This window comes from Notolabrus celidotus, chromosome 20 (assembly GCF_009762535.1).
Source record: "Notolabrus celidotus isolate fNotCel1 chromosome 20, fNotCel1.pri, whole genome shotgun sequence".
In the NCBI taxonomy this organism is placed as follows: Eukaryota; Metazoa; Chordata; class Actinopteri; order Labriformes; family Labridae; genus Notolabrus; species Notolabrus celidotus.
In genome coordinates, this window is record NC_048291.1 from 29,119,938 (window position 1) to 29,138,544 (window position 18,607).

General features: G+C 42.8%; 1 protein-coding gene across 2 annotated transcripts in view; it reads left to right on the forward strand.

The window, feature by feature from the left end:
- The first annotated feature begins 13,154 nt into the window (after window positions 1-13,154).
- Window positions 13,155-18,607, forward strand: part of grapa (GRB2 related adaptor protein a) — a 39,807-nt gene continuing 34,354 nt past the window's right edge. The window contains exon 1 of one of the 2 annotated variants that reach the window (XM_034710503.1): window positions 13,155-13,501. In XM_034710503.1, the coding sequence (XP_034566394.1) occupies window positions 13,424-13,501 (78 nt within the window). In that variant the 5' untranslated portion in view covers window positions 13,155-13,423. Of the gene's footprint in view, window positions 13,502-13,622; window positions 13,647-18,607 lie in introns of those variants that run through there. The other variant, XM_034710504.1, reaches the window with a different exon arrangement.

Here is an 18,607-nt window from a genome sequence, read left to right on the forward strand (position 1 = left end):
CTATTATTTTAGCTTTTTATGATGAGAATAAACTTCTCTGGTTCTATTTCAGGAAGAAACTCTTTCTTCCTTGTCCTGAAGGAAATGGACCGAATATGTAGGCCTATTGCACAACCAAGTGAATGTCATGATTTGTCAATGGCAAGGAGCATAGCCTGTTGTGTGTGTGTAAGTGTGTGTGAATGTGTGTGTGTGGGGGGGGGTGTGTTACAGGTGTGTCAGAACAAGCAGCAAACATTGCAGGGCAGCATTCCTTCTCTGTTTTCACTGGGAACGTCTAACCGTCTCATCGTCTCAGCAGAGGGAGGGACTCAGGATCTTAATACAGATATGCATAACAGTCCTTTATTTAAATCAGGTTCTATGAATAGACACACAAAGTGCACAAAGAGCTATGAATAGACTTTGGCATATTTACATGGTGAGCATTGTGTGTATAAATAGAAGCAGCATGAGGCGTCACAGTTTTCTAGCAGAGACTGAAGGTTGCAGACACCTTAACAGCAATCGCAGAGGGCAAACGTGTGGTGTGTAAACTTTATTCTGAGGGCCTATTAATGTGCTTTACCTCCTGGCATGGAGTGACATTTTATTTTGGTCTTTGTCTCAAAGGAGCTTCACTCACTCGGCGTTGTTTTGGAGCGCAGGATAAGCTGAAGTAAGCCCAAAGCCAAGCTGAATTAGATGTGTTTTTTTATCGGCGTTGTGCAGGAGAGAGAAGGAAAAACAGATTTAAAGGTCCGGGTGTGAGACTGTCTTTAAAAGATCTCTCTGTCATGAGCGACTCAACTTCTTGAGACTAAAGAGAGCTGACATTTGACGCTAGAAAATGAGATCAGGTTATTTAAATTTTTAGCTTGCGTTTGATTCCCTTGAAGCGGATTGAGTGCAAACGCTTTTTTTTAGACAACCCAACAGGTGATCACAGGAATGTCTGAAGTCTTTGTGTAATTAGATTCATAAATGCATACTTTCCTCTTTAACACAGCCGGGCAGCGCTCAGTTTCTCTCTAAAATAACAGGTTAGACCGCTTCTTGCAGAATGAGATGAAAGATAAAGTGAAGTTTGTGATGATGCATGTGCTTCACCTCCTTGCACATTGAAGCCTGTGCAAACCTCAACTGTGCTAATCACTCCTAGTCATAGTATTTCATTTCTCAGTGCATGCATTAAAGGTGAGGACACTTCAACAACATGCAAACTCCCTCCCCAGAACATCTCACATTTCCCCTGCTGTTCCCCTTCCCTCCAGCAGATGTCAGTGGCGCTCTACTTTTGGTTCCTTGCTCTCTGAGAGCGTGGTGTTGCACTCAGTGGTTGTTCTCACTGAGCCCCCTGCAGTCATGTGTGTCCTTTAATGTGTGATCAGCACTGGTGACTGTTGATTTAATGAACACTAAGAACCTCTCTCATGTAGACTCCTCTCATGATGATCTCCTGTCAGAGACTCAGGGGGCCGTTAACTCTCCCTCCATCCTTTGGTGTAACACACTGACAGCTGGGTTATTCCTGGTCACAGTACAGTACGGTCAATGAGTTCAGCAGCACACACACACACACACCGCTTTCCTACGTCATAATTCATGTACTGTATTATCAGGGTGTAAAGGTACACTGATTCAAACCGAGCTGTTTCGGTACGGCACTTTCAATTTGGTGGAGATGCAACCTGAAATGGTTCCGTGTAAACTAGAGGTAGGTCAAATCCAAGGTCTACACATGAACCAGAAAACAGTCCTGCAGACACAGCATGTGGAGCCCGTCTTGCAGGATCAGTTTGAGCGAAGATTAAGCTTAAATCGCTCCATATTACTGTTAAAAAAGCATCGTAAATTAATTTCTATAAACTGAAATCTCCAAACAATTGCAGGCAATAATCTGCGCTTGGATGTTTTGCCACCATCAGTGTTTTTCTCCTTTGTTTCTGGCGATTCAGAGGACTCTCTCTTTATCTTTGAAGTTAAGGAATTTGAAGATGAGGGCTCGTGGTTAGAGAGACAATTTCAGAGGAACAGCTGAATAAAAGAGAACAAGAGAAACTACTTACAGTAATTAAAACATTTAAAATGAATAAAACAAATAAAAACAATGAGTGAATAAAAGAAAAACACGAATGCAAGTAGATTAAAAATAAATGTAGTATCGTGGATAAAACAATATTACAAGAAGGCCTTTGGATATAAATCTGTTTTCAGCTGTGATTTAAAAGAACATCCTGATGCAGCTCTCCTGAGATCCTCAGGCCGGTCGAGGAGCTTGAACAGCAAATGCTTGCTCACCCTTAGATTTTAAGTTTGCAATGCGAACTTTAAGGAGGTTCCTGCCTGAGGATCTGAGGCTGCACCCCTGATCCTGTGGGTTACTACAGTCATGGCCAAAAGTTTTGAGAATGACACAACTATTAATTTTCACAAAGTCTGCGGTTTCAGTTTTTATAATGGCAATTTGCATATACTCCAGAATGTTATGAGGAGTGATCAGCTCAACTGCAATTAATTGCAAAGTCCCTCTTTGCCTTGAAAATGAACTTTATCACCAAAAACACATTTCCACTGCATTTCAGCCCTGCCACAAAAGGACCAGCTAACATCATTTCAATGACACACAGGTGTCACACACATTAACACAGGTGTGGGTGTTGATGAGGACAAGGCTGGCGATCAATCTGTCATGATTGAGTGACTGGACACTTTAAAAGGAAGATGGTGCATGACACCATTGTTCCTCATCTGTTAGCCATGGTTACCTGCAAGGAAACACGTGCAGCCATCATTGCATTGCACAAAAAGGGCCTAACAGGGAAGTTTATAGCAGCGAGTAAGATTGCACCTCAGTCAACCGTCTATCCAATTATCAAGAACTTCAAGGAGAGAGGTTCAATTGTTGCCAAACAGGCTCCAGGGCGCCCAAGAAAGTCCAGCAAGCACCAGGACCGTCTCCTGAAGGTGTTACAGCTGCGGGATCGGGCCACCACCAGTGCAGAGCTTGCTCAGGAATGGCAGCAGGCAGGTGTGAGTGCATCTGCACGCACAGTGAGGCGAAGACTTTTGGAGGAAGGCCTGGTGTCAAGGAGGGCAGCAAAGAAGCCACTTCTCTCCAGTAAAAACATCAGGGACAGACTGATATTCTGCAGAAGGTACAGGGACTGGACTGCTGAGGACTGGGGTAAAGTCATTTTCTCTGATGAATCCCCTTTCCCATTGTTTGGGGCATCTGGAGGAAGGCTTGTTCGGAGAAGACGAGGTGAGCGCTACCATCAGTCCTGTCTCTTGCCAACAGTGAAGCATCCTGAGACCATTCATGTATGGGGTTGCTTTTCGGTCAAGGGAGTGGGCTCTCTCACAATCTTGCCTAAAAACACAGCCATGAATAAAGAATGGTACCAGAACGTCCTCCCAGAGCAACTTCTCCCAACCATCCAAGGGCAGTTTGGTGATGAAGAATGCCTTTTCCAGCATGATGGAGCACCTTGCCATAAAGCAAAAGTCATAACAAAATGGCTCGGGGAACAAAACATTAAGATTTTGGGCCCTTGGCCAGGAAACTCCCCAGATCTTAATCCCATTGAGAACTTGTGGTCAATCTACAAGAGGCGGGTGGACAATCAAAAACCCACAAATTCTGACAAACTCCAAGCATTGATTATGCAAGAATGGACTGCCATCAGTCAGGATTTGGTCCAGAAGTTGATTGACAGCATGCCAGGGAGAATTGCAGAGGTCTTGAAAAAGAAGGGTCAACACTGCAAATATTGACTTATTGCATGAATTCTGTGTAATTCTCAATAAAAGCTTTTGATACTTATGAAATGCTTCTAATTGTATTTCATTATACCATAGAAACATCTGACAAAAACACCTAAAAACCCTGAAGCAGCAGACTTTGTGAAAATGTAATATTTGTGTCATTCTCAAAACTTTTGGCCATGACTGTACAGTCAACAGAGGAGTATGGCTCAGGGATGCTCGATGGTCATCAGAGAATTGGAGTCTGAAACTCTAGAGGAACAAAGAGCATGTTTGAGGTTAAATCACATAGTTTATTACTCATCAGTTGAGCCTGTGTTAGTGTTTAACCACATCTTTATAACTTACAGACTAAGACGCTGCAGCACAACATGAAACAGGCCTTTGTTATCTCCCTGATCAGCTGCTCTGCAAAACATCAAGCACACAAGTTTCAACTCCATCTCTTCAATTCCACAATGAAAAAACATGCTCCAAAATACGGAAGCATTTGAGATAACATAATCACTTCATAAACGGCGTCCTGTCGGTGCTCACGATGTGAAATCTCCATCACAAATTTTTATCCGCATTATATAATTCTTTGTCACACACCAGCAAATCTGGCACGTCCTCCAGTGAATCACACAACAAAGGCAGCACACATATGAGTCACGTTCATTTGAATATATTCCAGCAGCGTGTGTGAACGGAGGGTTCACACGAGGAAACTTACAGATGTATTTAGAAGCTTTGTATCCCAGCACAGAAAGCTGATGCATCACAAAGTTATGTAACGTGGGAAAAAGGAGGGAAAGACGGGCAGGATTCAGTCTGTGGAGGAACACGTGGTTTCAGTCAGGACAAGCAGGAGAACAGCGACAGCATGAAACAGGATCAGGTCTAATACCTGGCGCTCCTGCACACTTATTACTGAAATCTCTCCATACATGCTGACGCTATTATCCTCCAGAGGGGGCGGGGGGAAAGTTCCTGCAGAAGCTTTAAAACTTGACATCCACTCTTTTTAAAAAACACAACCTGATGAGCTCATCTCTCCGTGAGATTAACTCAACCTTTTAGTTTCCCACAATCGTTCCTCCTCCTCCTCGTGGATCTGGGAATGAAAAACAATCGCATCTTGAAATGTTTTATTCAGGGAGACTCAGGGGAGAAGTCTGCCTCTCTGTTTGCACACAACTCCAACTGATATGATTAAAGCCAACAGTAATAGAGAGTGCATTAATAATACACTCTGTTTATGTTAGGAGAGACGTACAGCCGTATTAATACAAACACAAACTGCCTTCTCTGCATGTTTTACATCTACATTTGATTATTTTTCTATAACACACAATAAAAACTGTGAGTCTCTCTGTCTGTGTCTCACGATTAGAAAGCTCCCTCGTCTCTGCATGTTCACATCGTCCTTTAAACACGGGGCTATAGAAGCTTTTATAACTTTAAAGAAGGTGGATCTATCCCTACATTATAATCCAGCTTTCTGACCAATCACCTGGCTTGGATGGAATGCTCAATTCTGATTGGTCGAGCCTAAATCTGGATAGCAAGAACACAAGGTGCAACCAGATCACGTCATGTCAAATCAATCCGTGAAAAAGGAGTCCAGAATATTTATAGACTTCATGATCTCACCTCTTCCTGTTGACAATGTGGCAAAAACAATGTTGTGTTCACACTGGACACGGACACAATTATTTGCTTGCTTTTTGCATGCATATTGGTGTGCTGGAAAATTTGTCTACTTGCTTAATCTGTGCAAATGACTTGCTCTATTCACGTGTCTAAGGCTAGCTCCTCCTCCGGGTGTTGTCATACAGTTCAGGGTAGCTGCAACCAGACATGATAAATCTCTCCTCCAAGCTGGTAAAGAAGGCCCCGCTCTGTGGTTGGACTAGAACTGGACAGTCTGGAGTCAGTGGCTGAGAGCAGGTTGATGGACAAACTGTGAGCCATCCTGGATAACCCCTCTCAGCCTCTCCATGATGAGCTGTGGCTGATGGGGAGCTCGTTCAGTCAATGCATCATCCCACCACGGTGCAAGAGTGAACGCTTCAGGCGCTCCTTTGTGCCCACGGAGGCCACAGACCGCACCATGCTGACCACTTTATCTATCTATTTATAACTTGTTTTATTTTACTTATTGAAACTTCTTCTTGATTCTACTTATGTCTGGGTTGCTGTAACAACTGAATTTCCCCCCTGGGGATCAGTAAAGTAATATCTTATCTTATCTCTTTTTAAGCTGCATGAACCTCCACCGGTCTGTTCTTTACATCATACATCTCTGGAGGATCTCCGTGCTGATTGGCCATCAAGGCACGAATAAGGCACGGATTTCTCAACCCTCATGAATTAGCACGTATCTTGTTGAACACATCGCCATGTCATTGGCCCGACTGACCTATTCCCACCTGACAGGTAAAAAAGAATTTGCTCGCTTTATTCACACGTGTTAAGATTGATTTATACTTCTGCATCAAATCGACGATACCTCGTCGTGCTACTTTTTTCTAGGCTGTATAAACATTACACAGAAGTGACAGTGTGGACACCAAAAGAGACACCAGACAGAGTGATGAAGCAGCAGAGGAACTTATAGCGAGTTTAAAACGTGTGAATATGTTGGTACCATGTCCCTGTAATACATGCAATGAAAGTATCTAGACCTGTTACCTGTTTACTCAGATACACTGGACAGAAAGAAGACTATATGAAAGATATGATAACTGTGGAGCTGTGGGAGGAGGTTCGTCTGCATAGCTCCCGTTCCTACACAGAGGCCTACGCACGTAGCTGACGTGCGCCTCCTCCAAAATGTAACTACGCGTAGAATCAACACAGACCTCAAGCCCTGTGATTGGTCCTCTCAGCAGCTTGTATCGGCCGTGTATTTCATCTCCTCCTCTCTATTCTTCATGTAATCATGTCTGCATGATAAACAGCAACATGTATCAGCTGTAGATTAACAGAACACGCTCTGAATCTCTGAGGAAAAGGAAACAGAGATCGTAGCGGGACCGGACGCAGGCGGCCGGCTATCAGAGAGACCGCACTGCCCTCAAGGGTTTCGGGACACGGACACATCGACGCACAAGTATGCGGAGCTCATGTCCAAGTCAGAACCTGCTGCGTATGGGCGACGCAGAAGTATAAATCAGCCTTTAGAACACCAGAAGGTTCTGTGTTCACTTGTTTAATTTGCACAAATAACTGACTCCTTATGCGTGTTAGCAAGAACCCAAAGACGCAAGGCCTCCTCACTGACTTTCCTCCATGCACGCTCCTTTTTTAACTGTTTGAATAGAAAGAAAAGAAGAGCTTGTGTCGTACAGTTGAAGGTAGCCGCCATATTTCCTCCGCTGGGCCCTTCTTCATATCTTGCATTGCTGTAAGATCTTTATTGTGATCTGCATCATGTATCCAAATCCAAAAAGCACCTTGTCCAAACACTTTCTGTGAGTCCAGAGAGCGCTTCCTTCTCTTTCTCTTTCTCTTTAACCGTTTGTAATTCAGGCTGCATGTGTGAGCACAACACCCTGACTTCACCCTGCCAGCCCTCCAGTTAAATATCTGCATGAAGTCCGACGTTCCAGGACACATTTCAGAAGATTCACCCCGAGCGAGTAGGTGAGGGTGATGATGTTTATATCATGCGGCTGGTGTGAAGCTGAGAGACGGACGTGTAACGGGATGAATCAAAACATCAGAGGTTGAAGAAGGAGAATCATTTCAAAGCAGCACAGATGTCTGCAAGTCTGACCGTTTCTACTTCTGTTTCTAGGATATGTCATGAGTGCACATGTGAAGGAGGATCATGCATGAGGACGACTGATCACAGATCGTTTGGTGTTTGCACGGCAGTGAAAAGAAAGTAGAGTTCTGGATGTTTAAAATTCAAATTCCCTGCAAAACAAGAACAAGATGAAAGAAAAGTTTTTAAAAGAAGAGGGTAAAGGAGAAGGAGATTATCAATCCAGTGAACAAGAGGAGAAAGAAAGGGTTAAAGAATCAGCAAACAGACGACAGACTTCATCGGCGCTCGGCAGGAAAGAGTGAAAGAAAGAACAGACTAATGAGAAACTGGGCCATCAGAGGAAACAGATGGAGAGAGTCAGTGTTGTCATTTTCTTTGAGAGGAAGTTTGAAGATTTTGTGCCCACCTGCTTTTTCCGCTGGTGCCCACTTGCTTCCGCTAACACACAACACCCATTTTTCACACACACTCTCTCTCTCTCACACACACACAAACCTGTTCACTGACTATTTCATGCCCTCTGCATCAGTGCCTCTGACAGGATGAAATGTTGCCCTCACTCAGGCAGAAAATCTTGCATACTAGATGTGACTGTGTGTTGGGTGTGACACGTATACACCACGACTTCAATTGGACGTGAATTAAAAATGCATAAAGGAGTTCATGTGAGGTGTTCAGACCGCTTAGGACGATCACACGCCTCCGAAAAGGTGTTTTTGAGACATCCAAAAATGGACAAAGGAAGTGATGTAACGCACCGGCTGGATGAGTTCAACAAAAGAGAAAAAAAAAAAAGGGTCTGAACAGAGAACACCATCGCTGCTGTGCAGACAAAGAACAGAGCCACCTACAGAAAATCCAACTTAACAAAAAGAAGACCCAAAGAAAGAAGTGAAGTATCGCCCACACTGCGAGCTGTGCAGAGAGGAGCGGGGTGTGCTGCAGAGGAGCCCGACAGATACAACCAATTAGCACAAATCTGCATTAATGAGAGTGAATTAGAAAGGTGAGAGAGTCTGCATCGATTAAACCCCTCAGGATGCTTATTTTTACTTTGCATTCTGGATTTACAGTCGAGCATTTACATAAAAACCACAACAGCTATCTCCTGCAGGTGCTTTATTAGAAGTCTGACATGAAAGGGTTAACAGTAAATCTCATTATCTGCTTGGCTCTTGTTCTAAAAGGCAGTTCCACTTCCTCTGCTTGTCTTCCTCTTCTGCTCTTCCCTTCAGCCCTCCTCTCTTCCTCCTGCAGGCCTCTGTCTCACGTCTCATGGCTGAGTCAAGCTGGCCAGCTGACCGGGGATTTCCTGGACAGGTTCTTCTGTAGAAACACGTCTGTGCATGCTTTTCCTGCTACCCATGTTCCTCCTCTTTTCCTACAAATTCTATCTGCTGCTCTCACGAATCCAGAAACATTAAAGGGAATTCTTTAAAGGCCCCCTGGATGTCCATATTTGATAGTTTCTGAGGGATAATTCTCAAGACAAATACACAACACAGGAGTCAGGATTCAGACAGCTGCAGCGTTTCTCACAACATATTTTGACAAGGCAAGAAGGCGAGTGCTTTTTCAGCCTGTGACAGATTGTCGCCTGGATGAGCAGTTTGAGGATTAGGATCTCATGAATATGAGCTGAAGCCTGCGTGATGTTGTTGATGATCTGATCTGATTTATGTGTGATGAAAGGGGTTAACACGAGTCCCAGTGTAACGTCGGAACTTTGATTAAAGCCACGGTTCTTTGTCGAGGCGTGATCGCAGCCTGCAGAGGGTGAGCTGGATTTGTTCTTGTGAAATCATGAAAATAGAAGACACAGTTTGGGACTTGGGTGCTTTTTGGTTTTCACTCTCAACTGTCATAGCTTATGTCACCATGAGGAGCACGGTACAAAGGTCCTTACCAAATACAGTGAAACAAAAAAACAATGCAAGGAGAGAGGATGACCTGCAGAAAGACAAAATAAATGCATGGTCTAAAACAGGGGTTCCCAAACTTTTCAGCCCACGACTCGTGACCCCCACTGTCCCTCAGAGTGCTTTAATGTGTCTTCATTTAGCTGGTCTGCAGAAAATGACCCTATGTGTCTGTGTTTCCTGTGCTGTTATGAATGAACCTGCTGCTACTGATGCTTTAGATCATTACCTGTTCACTAACTCTAAACTTAGGAGTCATCTGGAGACAAAGAAAGGCAGAAAACTCATTACACTTTATATTTACAAGGTTTTATTTCAAGGTTAGCTTCTATTTTTGATGTTTTTTTTTTCTATAAAGGTGGAAAATGTACTAATTTTAGATAACTTTTTAAAAATAAGTGTCTGGAGGACATCTCACGACCCCCCATTTTTGTCTCGTGACCCCCAAGGGGGTACCAAGACACACTTCTGGAACCCCTGGTCTAAAAAGTGCTTCAAATGCAACATGAATGTGATAACAGGAGACACACTGTGATGTTAAATAATGAGCTGCAATAAGTGAAAAATGAATGTGTGAACTGAGCATGTACTCCTAATAAAAAAAAATGTTGTAGAGCAGAAAACTAAATTAAATCCATTAATAGAAAATGAACTGTTTTATTAACGAACAGAGGGGAGGAAATAAATGCTGCAGGAGGCAAAGATCATGCATGAACGAAGGATGTTCTGCATGTGAGAGAAGGCTGTGAGACTGGAAAATGTTCAGAAAATGTTCTGCAGAAATCTCAGATAAATGCATCAACAGGAAGTTTACTGCAAATTAAAAGCAAAGCTCTGCAGAAAGAGAAAACAATGCATGAAAAGAAAACACCTTGCACATGAAAAACAAGAGCAGGAGGAAAGTTAGAAGTGATGTGTGAACAATAACACTGCAAATAAATCAAGAAAGACAAAATGCATCAAGTCAGAAACACACTGCAAATCCAACCAAAGAGGTCTGTCCTGATGGGATAAATGAAACCAGATCTCTGTGTAACATATTTGTTATCACTGGAGGGGCGTCTTCAGGCCTCACGGCTCCGTTTCCTTCCCACTCTGTTGTTCTGGATTATTGATGTGTTTTGAATTTGAATCGTCTCTAAATCCGCCGCCTGTGTCTTCAAATGTAAATCTTTGGGGCTGTTACATTTTTAAAGAGGAACACTTCAAACAGCGACGCTCACAATTAAGTGAAGAAGTCGCCCGAGGTGTGGAGCAGACCCTCGGAGCAGAATGAGAGTTTGTAAGTCGGTCTGAATGTCGGCATCCCTGCACAGAGAGGAAATGGTCACATGACCCTGAGGTTAGCATCGTTTACCGGTCAAAGAGGGCGAGGAAGAGTCAGTGAGACTTCTTTGATGCTGAGTTTGTCCTCCCAGGTTTGAGTGAAAAGCTCTCCTCTATCAAACCGCTTTGTTCTGCTCTCTCCAGATCGACTCCAGGGGAACGATTTCAGGTTCAACTCAGGGAATTACATAAACTGGAAGAGATGATCTGCCCACCTACAGACTCAGGCTCACAGCCACAGGTGGAAAACAGCAAAGTGATGAACTGATTTCAAGTTCATCATTTCTCTGTGTTAACTTTTCATCCCTCTCATAGTTTGTGTGGTCTCTCCCTCTTTCTCTTTTCTCTCCTCTGTTCCCCACTTAACCAACATCCAAGGCAGACGGCAGTCCATCAATGACTCCGATTCTGCTCAAGGTTTCTGCCTCTTACGGCCAAGGGAGTAAATGTGACGGGCAACCTGCAAATGGTAAAAACCAAAAACAAGCACCAACATGACGATTCTAAACAAATCACCATGTGCAGAAAGAACAACAGTCCGACCCAATGCATGCTGGGATATGAAGGTGTTGCTACCTAGCTGTTCTTGCTGGAACTTCACAGCTTTGTTCTTGATAGTACCAACACCCAACTCTGGGTGGGACTGTTACACCAAACAAGGGTTAAATGTGGAACCTTTAAAAGAGGACCTGAAGACGGTTCTGTAACTCAACATTAAGGCTAACTTCCACCAGCTCCGTCTCTGATCCGTCTCAGCTCCGGATCTGATCGGTTTCTATTCTAGTCAGTGTGTTAACTTCCACTGGATCCGCTCTGTTGTGTTCCGGCTGCGTCTGTGATCCAGCAGGTCTGAGTCCTCCGGATCAGATACACAAGACTTCTATTTGTGCCGGATGCCGGAGCACGACGCATCAATCTCAACAGAGCAACTCTGTTGCATTCTGGTGCTCATTTCCTTTCCTTTCCTTTGCGCTCATTTCCTCTCCTTAGTTATCATTTCCTTTCCTCAGCTTTCTATTCCTTGTCTTTCCTTCCCTCAGTGCTCATTTCCTCTCCTTTCCTTCCCTTAGCTTTCCTTTTCTTTCCCTTAATGCTCATTTCCTCGGTTCTGTGACTCAACGTTAAGGCTAAATTCCACCAGATATGTCTCCGCTCCGCCACAGCTTCAGATCTGATTGGTTTCTATTCTAGTCAATGGGTTAACTTCCTCTGGATCCGCTCCGTTGCGATCTGTCTGCGTCTCTGATCCGGCAGGTCTGAGTCCTCCATGGATCAGATACACAAGACTTCTATTGTTCCCGGATGCCGGAGCACGACGCATCAATATCAACAGAGCAGATGGAGCGGGACAGGAAGTCAGGTTTCACCAAAATAAAATGAAAACATCCGGTTAATTTTCAGAATAAAACACTCTGTGTTATCACCAGATCGTATTTCACTTAACTACAACAACAAACCAAAGTCATGATGAGCGGAGCCAGGCCTGGAGTCAACAGGTCAGAGGTTTTCAGAGGACCAGAAAGACAACATGGATGAGGAGGAGAGGAGGAGGGGAATCCTGGATGACCTCGGTCACATGACTCCAGCTGTCCGGCGGTCCTGAAAACACAACCGGTGGGTGTTGACGGACGAGAGATCACGAAGTTCCAAGCAGTAAAAATGTTAAATTGTGTGCACGGCTTAATTTTATCATGCAAAAAGTAAAGACATGAAAGGCCTGAACTCTGAAGACCTTTGCAGATATTATATTGTTTGCACATAATCTTAACCTGTGTGCACAGATAACTTGTTTCCATATTATGTTAAGCACACAGTACAGGGGCCTCGTGGTCTCTACAGTCCACACCTCGTCTGTATATGAAGTGATCTTATGTAACTTTTTATCGTGGGTGGAAAAAGGAAATGGCTTTCTTACGAAGGGGAAGTCAGACCCTCGTCATACCTTGCCGGCCCACACCTCCAGCCTGAAACACAAAGAGAGTGATGTCTCTGCTTTCAGACTTCACTGCTATCCATCAATAATTCAGCCGTTCACTTCCGGGTGAGTTGACCCCTTTCTCTTCTCACCTCGTCCCGTCCTTCTCAGTCACACACGATGTGATTAATGACAGGTGGCAAACGTGAGATGACTTTTCACTCTGAGGGTGGAAACTACCGGTGATTCAAAGAGCTGACAAACCACACACACACACACACACACATACACAGAAACAGAAACACACAGAGAATGTTTGAAGAAATGCACACACATGAAGAAAGACAGAATCCACAGAAGCCGCACAAACTGTGTGAGACAAATATACACACAGGAAGTGCCTCCCACTGCTCAGCCCCTACTCTCTCTCTCTCTCTCTCTCTCTCTCTCTCTGAACGTTACTTATGGTAGTGTGTTGCTGAGCAGCAGCCAGTCGTGTTTTTCCCCTCTCTGAGCTCTCTCTCTCTGTTTCTCTCTCTCATCCTGACTCTCTCGTGCGCTCTCAGCCTCAGCGGTCAGACGGACCTCTCCTCTCCTCTCTCTCTCTCTCGCTCCTCTTCATCCCTCTCTCTTCTTTCTTTCTCTTCTCACCCCTGCCCCCCGCTGTACTTGGGGCATTAGTGGGGGTCCTGGAGTTCCTGTATGAGTGTGTGTGAGTAAGTGAGTGTGTGTGTGAGTGTGTGCTGGAGGGTTTTCGGCATGGAGGCAATGGCACTTTATACGTTTCGCGCCACAGAAGGCGATGAACTCAGTTTCAACAAGGGAGACATGCTGAAGGTAAGAGCAGATATTCACTCCTCTCTCTCTTGTGTCTCTCCATCCATCCATCTGTCCGTCCATCCATCTATCTGTTCATCCAGCAAGTCTGAAAATCACAACCAGTATAACTTTGGTTCCACGGCGCTGGACATGATGTGTTCAGGTACTTCTGATGTAGAGAAACACACAGAGACGACTTTGGACTTAAACTGTTAAAGTGTTATTGATTGGTACTGAGGTTGGCTGAGCAGGGATGTCACATTTTCTCCACTAAAACATGTTGTACCAAAATACACTTTAATTAATGATGTTTTTCTCATCACTAATGTGAAGATTGAAACTGTTTTTATGCTTGAATGAATCAAAACTTGAAAGAAGGAGTTGTCCGTTAGCCTCGCTTTTTCAAAAGCTATCAAATTAAGCATATAAGCACAAGTGAGGTCACCTGTTGAAGCAGAAATATCACATTTTTAACAGTAATCTGTCATTTTTTAGGGTTTTTTTGTTGCTTATCTTTCTCATGTCTGTACTTTGAACATGCGGTACGAGCCCGCAGCTAGCTAGCTTAGCTTGAAATGACGAATCTTTCAAGGAAATACATTTATACAATACATTTCAAGGATAAAAAGCAACATCTCACATTTAAAAGTTACATCTGTAATCAGCATTCTGACCCGACATTGTTGCTGCTGTAAAATGTGAGAAAACACAACTTTCCCTTTTTACGGCTAACAAAATAATCAGAATCAGAATCAGCTTTATTCGCCAAGTATGCTTGAACACACAAGGAATTTGACTTTGGTAAACTGTGCTCTCTTTGTACAAGGCATAAGAATAGGAATAAGAATAAGAACTACAATAACAAATAAAATAAAAATATAATAACAATAACCTTAGCTATAAATACAAAGAAACAACAAATAGGCTTGACTAATATGTACAGGCTAAAATAATATGATAAAGTGCAGTGGTGAGTTGCAGAGGTAGTTTTTACATTATAAAAATAGAAGTTAAATAGTACAAAAAATAGAAATATGGAATTCTGCTTGAGAATTGTTGCATTGTGTATCTACATGTATATTTACAGAGAGTATTTATCTGACAGGTATGACACTGTTATGGTTTAGTGTTCATCAGAGTGACAGCCTGGGGGAAGAAGCTGTTCTTATGGCTAATTGTTGTTGTTTCCATTTGGGGGTCAGTCCTAATGTTCCCACATTTCTAGGACATTTTTCAAAGTTATATTTTTGGCCTTTTTGCCTTTATTCCATAAGACAGCTGAAGAGAGACAGGAAATATGGGGAGTAGAGAGCGGGGGAAGACATGCAGGAGATGGTCGACTGCTCGGGAATCGAACCGGCGACCCCTGCGATGAGGACTGTAGCCTCTGTATGTGGGGCGCTTAGACTGCTAGACCACCAGCGCCCCAGAAATAACACATTTTGAATGTGTAATTTTTTGAACATGTGGTATGAGCCCGCAGCTAGCTAGCTTAGCTTGAATATTATACTTCAATACATTTATACAATATATTTCAAGGATAACAAGCAACATCTCACATTTAAAAGTTACACCTGTAATCAGCATTCTGCCCCAACGACATTGTTGCTGCTTTAAAATGTGAGAAAACACAACTTTTCCTTTTTCGGCTAACAAAATAATTGTTGTCGTTTCCATTTGGGGGTCATCCCTATGTTCCCACATTTCTAGGACATTTTTAAAATCAGGTCTGCAAACTATGGAAGGTGTCCAGTTGATGGCTTCATTCGACTGATTTGACTGGAATCTAGTCAATGTGAGGCCGCCGTGCTGCTAAGTTTAATTTGTTTATTCAAAAGGACGATGTGATCTTACATTAAATGTTTGCAGTAAACAAAGAGATGGGCGCTACAGATTTAGCTAAAAGCTTCATTCCTTCTGTAGACCACTGGATAATAGGTTGGGTGTAATTGGCTACCAAATTGTGAGAAAATACACAATTAGGAAAAAGGAAATGTGGGAACACAGGCACGCTCCCCACATCTGTTTAGACTGAGCAGCTAGCTGGATTAGCATAGCGTGAACACTTTGAAATGAGGTAATAGCTAGCCAGTTTGTCCAAAGCTAAAAAAATGACACATATTATCTAAAGTAAAGAGCATTTTTTAATATCAAAGCATCTTTATTCGTATTTATTTAAAGGTATTCATGCCAAAATCTTTGACGACATACAGACAATTTTTCTGAAAGCACCTGATCCTTTTTAGAGCTTTTATAACGACTGATTTAATTTCATGCCAGGGATAAACTTGCGTAGCTCAACGTTAGCTTAGCACAAAGACTTCATTAGAAACAGCGTGCCTTTTTCTCCAAAGCTAACGAAACCTACAAAAATCCTTATCTCTGAAGGTTTTAAAACACTGATTTTGTTGTTGTTCAAAGCTTACATAACCCACATATTAGCACAAGTAAAGGGTGAGTAAGAGTAAAGTGTAACTGCCAAGTTTGGTTACGTTAATCTGACTCAATATGTGTGTTAGATAAATAAATATATTACGCCGGGTGTAGGACGGTTTCTTGGCAGGGAGAAGTACTTTCCTGGATTTCTTTGAACTCTGGCTGAGATGTAGTTTGACCTCAAACCTTAAAAGATGCAAACACTCTACACTTCAGGGTTGCAGTGTGTTACAGTGGAAGCTAAAGCTAGCTTGTGGTAGCTAGCTGAAGTGTTGAAACTCTTCCTGCACAGCTGGAAGTCCCTGAAGCAGTAAACTGATGACTGAACATCAGGACTGTAATGCTTCTCTTTAGACTTACAGTACATGAAGTGTAATGCTCATAAAATGGCAAGATCATTTGTGTCCGAGGTGGCTTCAATTTTAATACTGTTCTCCAAACACAAGCTGTTATCTGTGAACGTCATAAAGCAGGTAGAGGAAGCAGCAGACAGGACAGGCCCTGACATTTGATTACAGACGAGGGTCCAATAAAGTCTGAGGGTGGAATTTACCTTGAATTTCGGCAGCTGGCTGTTTCATTATTTATCACAGATGCACTCTGTTCCCGTATTAGACGACACGCGAATAAAGAAGCCTCTCATTTATGAGGTCTGTAAAGAAATGGATCTGGAGCAGAGAGTCAGAGTGTGACGCAGACAAAGTGAGGTGCTGTTTAGGATTGCTGCTGTGCAGGTACAGGACTCAATCTGTGCAGGTACAGGACTCAATCTGTGCAGGGATCACTTTTAAAAGGTTGGGATTGAAGACTTCAGCAGATGTGTGTCTAACATGAGTCTGGTCCTGCTGGAGGTTTCTGCCTGTTAACCCTCCTGTTATCTTCCGGGTCAGATTGACCCATTTCAAAAGTATTTCTTCGGTATGAAACTTCTTCTGCTTGGCTTAATTAGCATAATAAACATGTATTTAAAAATGGTTCATTTAACATATTTGCAACCCCCTGCATGTTTATATCACATACCTACTGTTCGGGGGTCAATTTGACCCGGCGGTCAAATATTGATTTAAATGGTTAGTAATGGAGTTAATAATGCAATTAAAAAAAAAATGTTAATTGGGATTCTTTTTGGGGGTTCTGACACTTTTAGATAATTAAATATGCCCCGGGTCAAATTGACCCAGGAACATTATTGCTGTTCCTGAGAAACGAACACAATAAAAATAAGTAAAATAGAATAAACAAAAAACCAAGTAATGTAAAATGACTGTATTTATATTTCGGTCTTTCCAATGTTCATTAAGAAAAGGTTATTATGAATTTGTTTTTTAAAGGCACTATGAGGAGTTTTTCACCAGCTGAGAAACAGACTGAAACCAACACTGATGCCTCCTTATGTCCTTCAAAAGCAAACAAAGCCATCCACAACAACACTGATACCTTCTCTGTTGTCATTTTTAATGCCTTAAACCACTCAGAGGGGGTCGGTGTCAGACCACATGATTGACATCTCGCTTTAGAAACACCCTTTTTCAGCTGTTGTCATAGCAAATAATCACATTGAGTGATACATCTGGCTGTTAAAAGACAACAGGGTGAGGGTTTTGTTAAAAACACTACTTTTGCATGTACAGAACAAGAGATAAGAGGTATCACTTTGTCCACAACGGGGCGCCAAAATTGATATAAATCAAAAGTTCCTCACAGCAGCTTTAAAGAAGTGAGTTATCTTCATTGAAGCATGACCTCTGAGAATTAAAGAACACCATTGCACTAAATATTGATTCAAAGGGTTAGTAATGGAGTTAACAATGCAATTTTAAAACATGTTAATTGGGATTTTTTGGGGGTTTCTGACACTTTTGGACAACTAAATATACCCCGGGTCAAATTGACCCAGGAACATTATTGCTGTTCCTGAGAAACGAACATAACAGGAGGGTTAAAGGAAGTTTGTCTGACATGAGTCTGGTCCTGCTGGAGGTTTCTGCCTGTTAAAGGAAGTTTGTCTGACATGAGTCTGGTCCTGCTGGAGGTTTCTGCCTGTTAAAGGAAGTTTGTCGGACATGAGTCTGGTCCTGCTGGAGGTTTCTGCCTGTTAAAGGAAGTTTGTCTGACATGAGTCTGGTCCTGCTGGAGGTTTCTGCCTGTTAAAGGAAGTTTGTCTCACATGAGTCTGGTCCTGCTGGAGGTTTCTGCCTGTTAAAGGAAGTTTGTCTAACATGAGTCTGGTCCTGCTGGAGGTTTCTGCCTGTTAAAGGAAGTTTGTCTAACGTGAGTCTGGTCCTGCTGGAGGTTTCTGCCTGTTAAAGGAAGTTTGTCCTTGCCACTGTAACTTGCTAAATGCTGCAAAGCACTCTGCTCATGGTGGATTAAGATGAGATCAGACTGAGTCCTGTCTGGAAGAGGGGACTGGATCTGATCCGGTCTTGATGTTGGGTCTTGCAAAAACATGCATCCTTTTAAAAAAGCCTTTGAACATACCTTGTTATAATCTCTGTAAACTACTTCTTCATTGGGTCCATTATAGATAAGATTTTGTGCAGCATTATTTCAGGGTTTGTGGTTTATTGCCGTCCTTGTTGAGCACCGGCCATGTGGACAAGCTTCAACCGGGCAAAGCCGAGTTTAGATTCATTATGAAGTGATAAATGCAGCATCGTGGTTTTTAGACATTCGACTTTAAAGCTG